Genomic DNA, 10577 nt, shown 5'->3' on the forward strand with positions numbered 1-10577 from the left:
CACTTTAGGAACACATGTTGTGAAATACATTACTTTGCAAACATTTACAAAGCTTCACTGACAACTGCAATTTATAATTTTATCAAAAAGATTCCAATTAATAAATTTTGTTGAAATAGTTGTGCACTTTAAATGTTTGGGCTTTTTTGGAAGTGTATTTTCTGCTAACTCATCCAAAAACTCATTTATTTTCCTTTTTTGCTTCGGACAGATTAAAATTTTATTGATGATACGGAGTCAGCAAATGACAAAGTTGTGAAAACCCTATGACAAAAATGGTTTCCAGAAACAAATTAAGTTCTATCTTCTGTTCTAATTGATGGATTCATTCATTTTAGTTGTCTGAACAAAAAATTAATAAAATGCTAAATATCAAGATATATGGTGATTGTTTTTATTCTAAATTGCTTTCACTGACTGTTTATTTTATTATGTCTTTTATCCCATTATCTAGCGAAAAAAAGTGATTTTAACAGATTGGTTGTCGGTTATTTTTTACTATCTTTGTCTCCAAAAGCATTACGAATTAAAAGCACGCTATTTTTGAAATCTTTTCTGATTTTGAAAATTTCTCAACTGATAGTGATAATGTCATCCTCTAAGGTTAATAATGGAGATATATGTGCAACGCACAGTATTAAGAGAACCCTTTTGCTAGATCTGATATTAAATAATTATAACTAGTTTAGAATCTAAAGCCAGCGTTTTGCCATATTCAACAACTTTGAACAGATTTAAGACGCTGCTTAAACTTAGAGTTTGAAGAGAACGTAAATTTGTCCACTACGTTTGCGTTCCACTGCAATTCGATTCTAGTCTTGTTCTCCAATACACATTAGATTCAAATTTGATTCTCTTTAGCAGCGTTTTACTTTTTAAACGCACCACATTCGTTTGCAAATTGCCAAGAATCTCTTCTAAATAAAAACACGTAAAATATGCTGGAATATCTGTCTTTATTTGTGGTTTTCCTTATCACTTGGTTATGGTGGAAATCCAGGCCAGCTGGTATGCCCCCTGGACCAGTTAGTTTACCTCTTATTGGCAATCTCTACTGCATAACAGCTGATGAGAATTTCTGGTACGATTTTTCTGATTACTTCCCTAGCTTAATTACTTTGTCGATCAGAGTATAAATTTTGGCTTAAAAATTACTCATAAGTTGATCAAAAGTTTTTTCATACCCAAATATGTCCAGCCTATAGTTTTATCGAAAGTCGACCCACTGTCTTTTCATAGCAAACACGTTCAACTGTATAGTAAGTCCCATAAAGTTGCAACGCAAGCGAACGTTCGAAAAGCTCGAGGCATGCAAATGAGCATCTTTTGGCCATACATCTGCATGTTTTAAAAATGAACTTTGACCTTTCAAACGTTCGATAGCGTTGCAACTTTATGGGACTGACTATAAGTCTTCATCAGACTTGGGGTTTTCGCCGTGAAGGGTATATTTTCCAGGCCCGAATTTACAATATATTCAATCCATCTTTTTAGGTCTCAAACAAGAAATGCTCTCAGACAGATTTTTTAATGAGTCAAGACAGATAAAATCTAGTGTAAATAAACAATCAAAATTTTAGTGATCAAATGAGCCAATTTCACAAGAAGTATGGGCCAATGGTTTCTCTGTCTCTGATTGGACAAGGTAACTGGGACATCTGGTTTCAGGGATTCGATCTGATGAAAGAAGTGCTATATGATCCACGATTCTCTTCCAGAACCACCTTCAGGTCTTTGTTCTTCCTTTAATTCGTTTATTATTTCTTTTGAATGTTCGATATGAGAGCTACATTAGATTATGTCGGATAACATATGATTAGATTGGACTCCAGATTATCTTGAATCAATTATGACAGGTAGGGGAAAAATATAAGATTTTGGTTTGGTAATGATTAATTGAATATTAATGAACTTCAAGTCACCATCCACGAGGCTAACGGTGGTGGTCAAGCAAGCCGATAGGCAAGCAAGCCGAATTTTGAAAATGAGGTCACGTAAGTCGAAAAATTTTGGGATGCCCTTATTTTTGAGGTGCTTCTGAGGGCAGGCGGGCAGGCACGATTCGCGATTTCCGGACTACATTGGAATACATTATGCACTATAAAACTATGCGCAGTGGCGCTAGTGAATTTGGAAGACGTACCAAAATATAGAAATTGAATTGACCAATCAGAGGCAAGATACGATAGAATAAAACAAAATTAATTGAACAAATAGCTGTGTGAATCAAAATGGCAGCGGATTAGCTTAGCCGCAAATTAAATTGAACACATACAAAATTATACAGAGAAAATCAGTTTAAATTGGCTATTTTATCTTATAACAGATTTCAGACATACTTTGCCAATACGAATTAAGGGAAATTATGCCCCCAAATAAAAGTTTTTCAAGAGAAGTTTTTTTTCATTGAACTGCACATAAACTTTTTTCTGCGAAGGTGATGATTCCCCTTGCTCCGAGTCGAAGCAATTCCATTTCCAACTGATTTTTGATTGAGTTTTGACAGTCCGTGAACGCAGATATAACTTCTGTTTCTGGTAAAAAAAAGGAGGACTGTAAAATTTTTGAGCAATTCTGAAAATTTGCGTCCGACTTATGAAGAGTTGTCAAACCCATCTCTTGTATTTTTCGGTAAATGCACTGAGTGTAATAAAACCAGCAACCTAACTGAGTTGAATATGAAAAAACTTGGGAAATGGCCGAAATGACCCCAGATTCATAATCTGTAACAATAAACTCCGGTACTAAAATTTTTTGAAGTTTTTCAAAACATTTATTTTTTAAAGTTTCAAAAAAAAATTATAAATTTCTTCGGTCTTCGAGCCAAGCAATGCCCAAATAACTGGTATTTTGAAATTTTCGTGGGTTCCGTAAATAACAAAAAATTGTAGGAATGGAGGTGCTGCGGTTTTAAAAGTACCGTCCCCCGACAAAACTTTTGATTGTTGGAAAAAATTGAGACCAGCATCAGTGGCAAATAAAACAATACCACTCTCCTGATGAAGCAAAAAGATGAAGTCATCCAAAGTTTTTGTCCAAGTATTTCTAATGAAAACTTCGTCTAAAGTCTTGGGTATTGGTGGCAAAGTTAAAGATCGTTTTCTATTTAGAGTGACCTTAAGGTTTTCGTTACGAGGGGGGGACAAAATCGGAAACATTATCAAGGTTATTTTCATAAAACCCAAAGGTTTTGTTGGGTATTGTCGAGTATCACTAAAAAGTTTTTGTTTAAATTTAATTGTTTTAATTTCGATGGTAGGGGGTGATGATTATGTTCCTCAGAAACTCGAAAAATAATTGTAATATCATGATTTGTTAACAATTGGCGATACAGCTAGGTTCTATGCAAACAAAGTACTCCACATTTTCATTAGTTTTGTTTTTCTTATACAAGAAATTGTTAGCGCCCCAAGGTTTTGTCCGCGCCCCTTCTTTATTAATTCATAATCAATGCTTGTATTTCTCAGAAATAATACAGGGAGCTATCGTATTGAATTCGGCTTATTGATACTGTATTGTATTACTTTTGCGTCTTGCATTTAATTGGCCAATTTCCGTCCAATCAGATTCGTTTTTTAATTCTAAACTTTGGTACGTCTATTTGCTGAGACGTCACCATGCGCAGTATTGGTTGTAGCGGTAAACAATATTATTTCTGATAGCTTACATAACTATTACATAATTTTCGGCTTACTTTTATGTCGGCTTATTTTTACTACGGCTTGCTTTGCGTTCACCACGTTAACAATTTTCAGATTAATTATTTCTGGTTACCGGACAATAGATCGAAGGGACGGCAGATCGAAAACAGAAAAATTGGTTCAATAGATCGAAAATTAATCTCTATTCTTATTGGTTGAAATTAGGCATTATTTGCGAGTTGAAATATAATTACCACATTATGGCTAGCCTTGACCATGCCTTAGCGGCCCGTGGGACTTGATATGAAACTATCACAACCGAACAAAATATTACAACAGGACATCTTATATGCTGTATAATAAATGAGCGCTCAAATCTGATTGGTCAATACACAACTTGAATAAATTAACTTTCGATCTATTGTCCCAATTTTCGCTTTCGATCTGTTGTCTTTCGATCTATTGTCCTAGCACCATTATTTCTATGAGTTGAGTGCCCACCGACAATGCGTATTGTACGCTAGAATCAATGCAAAATTGTTCCAAACAAAAAGATGCCAATAGAACCAATATATTATATGTTGGTAAGAAATCGAGCGCCAGTGGGTGGAAGTGCGACAATTTAATTCTAAGTGCTGAAACAACACTATATCAACAATTTCCACCGTTTTTCTACTAAATTTTAGCTCAATCCTCAAAAATCTTGTCAATCAATTGGAAAATAGTGAATGGATTTTATGGTTTTTGTTCGGAGGTCAATTGTACGCTTATTCGAATCTTTGAGCCTTTCTGTGAGTAGTTCTGGTGTGCCCTTGAAAAAAAATTTAAAAAATTAATCATACTGTAATCTAAAGTTTCCAAATCAAAAGTTACCTTTTAACCAAATGCAGTCAATTGTTATTACATCATTTGGATAGAAACATTATGCTGTTAGATTTGATTGAATATACAATTTTTTTAAAAAAAATCATCTGCTCGTTTTATCTTATGATTCTTTTGACTCAAGATCAAACCAATTGTGAATTTACTTTTGCAAATTCAATTGCATTTCTTTGAAAAAACTCAGCCGTCAATATAAAAGGCAAATGTATAAGAACTTTATTGTAATGTTTTAGACCCCAAAAAATAAAAAGAAAACTCCACCTACAAACAACTTTATCTTGTTTTCTACATCTTTCTTCTGATCTATTTTCAAAGGAAAATTTTGGTCCTAATTTTTTTGTATCTTCTCGAATTATACACATGAATGAAACGTCTAAAGTGTGACTCTGGCTCTAGAAGAAAAAAATTCAAACAACGATGCAAACCCATTTTTAATACTAATAGATTCTGGAATTAATTATTTTAGGCTATTTCAGCAGAAGATTGAAATCTTGAGCCCTCCCGTATCTAATTCCAAGTGCGTATCAGTAATGGGCCAGGATAAATGCAATTCCTCCTCATTATTGAATCATATACTGAATCATGTCACTTTTTAACTTGTGGGACGTGGGCTCTTCCTGATTTTTCATTGGTCAGACTGGAATCGCTTCTGATTTTACAATGGCCAGACTTGCGCCAAATCTAACTTTTTACTTGCCAGACTGGGGCCATTTCTGATTTTACGATGGCAAGACTTCGACCAATTCTGATTTTTCACTTGCCAGACAGGTGCCAACTCCGACTTGTTTTACTTGCCAGACTGGCACCAAATCTGATTTTCTACTCAAAAGAGGTTCCGGAATATATTAAAAAATCCATCAACTTAGTCGAAAAAACTCATTGAAAATCAGGGTCCATCAACGCTCAATTGGCCGCAAACGACCAAAAACCACAAAAATTAAGACATTGTTTTTACAAAATGACTTGTGAGCAGCTTATTTGAAAATACAGTTATCAAAGTTGACACTTTTTTTGTTTTTGACCCCAAACCTGATAGTGTGTTTTTGAGAGCAAATTGACTACGATTTAAGGTTTTGGGGTCGAGACGAAAAATAAAAACAAAGAAAACGAAAAGACACCAAACAAACATGAGGTTTGGGGTCATGCACCCAAGGAAAGTGGCTGAAAAGTAAACCCGAAATCGTTGCACGTTAAAAGATGTTTCTAAATTCAAACTTTTAACTCGGAAGTTTGTTTTGACTTGGGAATCAACTTGCCAAGAGCGATTTAAGTCTGATATGACTAATATATACTGGTTCAGTACTGATTTTATTAGAAAGACTGAATCGTACTTGGAGTTCGGTACGGGCTTTCAAAAAGTTCATTAGCCCTTTACCCCTCTTTGCTCTTTCTTTGTGAGAGTTGTTCGCATTCTGTTTTCTTGTTAGTGTTTTTTCGTTAGCAACACACTTGTATTTTCAATCACAATGGATATAAAAAGACAACTTAAAAAGACAACACATGAGAGCAGTTCAGGAAACTAAAAACATGCGTATAATTTTTCGGAGTAAAAACCATTTTGTTCATGTATCCCTGCCAGCTTAGTGCCAGCTTAGATATAGATGAAAGCGGCTAGCACTTCTAAAGAGAGTCCAAAATTTTAGTACAGAAATTCATGGGTGCTTTATTTATGGGTGTTTAATCGCATATTTGTATAATTTGAAATCTATATTAAAGTAATCGATATACTTTCTTCCCTCAAAGTTATTTTTGAAAACTTCAATTATTTCTGTATCAACTGATATTTATCTACTAAATATCGGCTAATTTAAAAATAAAGTAACAAAACATCATTTCCTCGAAAAACAAAAAAGCAAGATTTTTTGGTAAAAGTTTGCACCATTTCAGCATGTTTGATAAAGTTGACGCCAATAAAGGCATTGTGTTTGCTTCGGGAGAATCATTCAAAGTGAAGAGACGTCTCACAATGCAGATCTTGAGAGCATTAGGAGTGGGAAAGTCTGCCTTCTCAACTGGGATTGAAGAGGAAGCTAATAATCTTCTACTCCATCTGGACCAGTTCGCTGGTCAAGACGTCTACATTCAGGTACGAACTTTCGCCAGAATATTTAACTGACATAAAAGGGGTCTCCAATTGTCCAATTGTCTGCACCCTCTTTATGAAAAAAGTTTTTTGTGAATATTCAACATTAAGTGAGTGATTGACAAAAATCAGATCAACTACCAGCTATAAGTGAGGTATAAACCAGTGAAGCATAGCACAGTTAAGACAATTATTATGACAAAGAAAATGTCGACTGAGGTCAACTAAAAAACAATTTAAATTAGTCCATGTGAAAAACATTCATTGTCATTTTACAGCTCCTGTAGTAATTTTCTGGGAATCCAATTGCGTGGGCTACTAAACTGATATCAACTCACGCTCAACGAAATGGCAAACAATTACATTTCGTAAGATTCATAAAAATGGCTGAAACTTTTCAAGAAAGCAATAGATTAGAGTTCCAAGTTTATACAAAATTTTTAAAGATAATTTTAATCTGCTTCAGACACTTTTGTGTTCATGGTTTCAATTATACGCGTATAGGGTTCTGTTGTAAGAACAACTGAAGTAGTTTTTGTCCGATTTTTTTTTAAAACTTCAATATTAAACCAAACAGTTGAAATTTTACACGTGTATTGAATCTTCTTTCAAACCCTAAGATCAAAACAGTTTTTGAATTTAACTTTTTTCCCCGGTTTTCCTATCTTGATTTTTCCAAACTTAACCAAGCTCGTTACTCTCAATAACAATCAAACCAAGAAAAATTTCCATGTTCATTTCTTAGTTGTTCAACAAACAAGCATTTTCTTTAATTTTGATTGTGGTCAATTGATTTAACGACTTTTGATATATATACAGACTACTTTGAATGAGTACGAAAAATGTACTACGTAAAAAACACTTAGAGTGCGGCAATTGAAATTGTAGAGGTAATGTAGAACAATTTTTGAAGTCAATCTTTTCTCAGCTGAACCAAAATTTTCAATCATCGGCCAATCATAAAAATTCAAAAAGTATGAGACTTAAGGAGAATAAGATAGGAATTCTTCTACGTTTTAATGTTTCAAAGTGGAGCCACATTTGATGATGTTGCTCACAGAATTTTTGAAAACACGTTTTTTACAATGTGTAACTGCTGCTCACTGTGAGTTCATCAATTCAAGTACAATCACACGCGGACTACACTGGTCCTACCATTGAACAGGTCGATTTTCTATTCAGATTACAAATTCAGATTACAATATTAGATTACAAAACAGATTACAACTTCTCTTTGACCCCTGTTCAGAACTGCTCCAATTGAGTTTCGTGAAGGACGGTATTATTGGCTTGGCTTAGTGAAGAACACATCTTACTTTTTACAATGTCATGCGACATTCGCGTTTACTTGATGCTCATTGAATTCGCCTATTGCCAAAAATATGATTATATTAACCAATGTCTGAAACTTCCACTTGAGACTCTATTACAAAGATGACGCTATTTTGTGATGTACATCATCGAAATATGGTCTGCAATTGGTTCACTCAAACATCATCTATATCAGTTAGGATTTCTCAAACTTCCTTGCTAATCAGTTTTGCAATTATCAGAGCATCTCAAGGTGTCTATACTTATTAGGCAAAATAAAAAAAAATCAGATTAAATTATTAATATGTAAATCCAACTGATCTGTATCTCTTCAATTTGATTTCAATAGCAAAAATTGTACCACAGATTAATAATGCAGCCTTCTAGATCAAAATTGTGTTCCGTTTTCTAAAACTTTTAATTAAATATTAAAATCAGAAACATAAATAAAAAAATTAAAATACAATTTTATCGAAAAAAAACAACATTGATAACAACTAAGTAGGTTTGTTTTCTTTGTAAATTTGACAAATTTTTTATATTAGCAGGATAACTTCAAAAATAAAAAAATATATGTTATTGACTGGATTCTAGTCACAACGTGGAAGTTGAAGCATCAAATAGACAAGTGTAAAGAGGAAGTTGAAGCATCGAAGAGACGGAAGTAATACGATTAACAACCAACATGTGATAAAAAGTGTATTGATTGAACGCCATTTTATAAAACTGTTACAAAATGATTCAAACCATCAACTAAGCACAATTTACTGTTAGCATTTAGATTTTTGATCCTCCGCTTAATAGTTTATAAGAAATTGCATGAAGTTTTTAGTTGTTGGATAAACAAGAATTTTCTTTATGTTCGATTGTGGACAGTTGATTTAGCGATTTTTGATATTAATCAACCTACTTTAATTGAGTAAGAAAAAAATACTATGTAAAAAACAGTTAGAGTGCGGAAACTGAAACTGTATAGGAGAATGTAGAACATTTTTTTGGGTCAATCTTTTCTCAGCTGAGCCAAAATTTTCAATAATCAGCTATTTATTAAGGCTCAAAAACTATGAAACTTATGGAGACTTAGATGTAGATGCTTCTTTTTTTGAAGGTTCAAAAGTGGAGCAAGACTTAATAATGTTGCTCTCAGAATTTTTGAAGGCACGTGTTTCACAATGTGTAACTTCTGGTCACTGTGACTTTATGATTTTCACGTACCGTCTTACGCGGACTACAATAGCCCTACCATTGAAAGGATAGGTTTTCAATTCAGACTAAAAATTAAGGTTACAACATTAGATTACAATACAGATTATAACTTTTTTTTGACCCATGTTCAGAACTGCTCCAATTAAGTTTCGTGAAGGACGGTATTACTGGCTTAGTGTAGAACACATCTTAGGTTTTACACTGTTATGCGACTTTTGCGTCTACTTTACGCTCATCAAATTCACCTATTGCCAAAAAAATTGATTATATAAACCAATGTATGAAACTTCCACTTGAGACTAATACAAAAACGACGCTATTTTGTGAAGTACGACATCTATTAATGGTTTGCAATTGATTTACCCAAACATCATCTTATATCAATTAGGTTTTCTCAAACTTCCTTGCGAATCGGTTTTGCAACTTTCAGAGCATCTCAAATCTCAGATCTGTATTACATCAATTTGATTTCAATGGCACCACAGTAAAACAGTTTGGACAATTCAGCGTGCTGGATAAAATTTTGCTCCGTTTTTCATAATAAAGGTTTATTAAAAAATTAAAAACAAAGTGATAAAATAAACTTTTAGATAAAAGTTTGATCGAAAAAACCCAACTGAATTTTTTTTTTATGTTAACAAGGTAACTGAAAAACTAAAAAATTTTTGGGTAATGAGTAGATTCTAGTCACAACGTGGAAATTGAAGCCTCAAATAGACAAATGTAAAGAGAATTTTGGAGCATTAAAGAGACTAATGTAATACGGTTAACAACAAACATGTGATGAAAAGTACAATGATTGAACGCCAATTTTTAAAACTGTATCAAAGTGGTTCAAACCGTGAACTAAGCACATTTTACTGTTGGCCTTAATTTTTTTCGATGGACTTTTGCTTAATAATTGATAAAGAATTGCTTGAAATTAGGAAAAAGCCTTGAACATTTTTAAGAAAATGTAAAATAGCACCATTCAAGCGCTAATTGTAAAACGTATGGGATCATCTGCTTATCAGACTAGGATCGCTTGTAAAACATTCATTGCTCTAACTTTTTTAAGGAGTTTTATGTTGCGGCGTCAGCATCTTCGGCCTTGTTTTCTATCGGAAATCTCTATAAAACACAACGGCTAACTTGACCGCTGCGAGTTTTAGTTCTGCTTTTGATATTTTGACCTCTGCTCAAGTTTTGTCTGGAATATTCTTTTTTACTCGACCCTTTTTATGTTTATTTCTCTTAATATCTTCATCAACGATCAACATAAGCGCATTAGGTTAAAGATTTCGATACTTATTCCTTATCCCACTCTGATCAGTGATTCCATTGAGGTACATTATCGTGGGATCCCCCGTTTCCATGTCATGTTGAAATAGCATTTCGCCATTCGGAAGGTTCGTCTTTGGTTGCACTACGTTTCACTCTAGATAAAGATGGGAACTGCTTTTTTAGTTCGTCCA

The 10577-nt window shown here is 33.6% G+C and overlaps 1 protein-coding gene across 1 annotated transcript; it reads left to right on the forward strand.

Annotated features, from left to right (window-relative positions):
* Positions 1 to 753: 753 nt before the first annotated feature.
* Positions 754 to 6609, forward strand: LOC142354925 (cytochrome P450 2C7-like; the record flags this gene model as incomplete). The annotated part of the gene is made up of 3 exons (XM_075407252.1): positions 754 to 1081; positions 1581 to 1730; positions 6411 to 6609. Coding segments are annotated over exons 1-3 (492 nt in total), but the record flags the coding sequence as incomplete, so codon positions are not given.
* Between the last annotated feature and the right edge of the window lie 3968 nt (positions 6610 to 10577).

This window comes from Convolutriloba macropyga, unplaced genomic scaffold, assembly GCF_964194025.1.
Source record: "Convolutriloba macropyga unplaced genomic scaffold, txConMacr16.3 SCAFFOLD_2965, whole genome shotgun sequence".
NCBI classification, from domain to species: Eukaryota; Metazoa; Xenacoelomorpha; order Acoela; family Convolutidae; genus Convolutriloba; species Convolutriloba macropyga.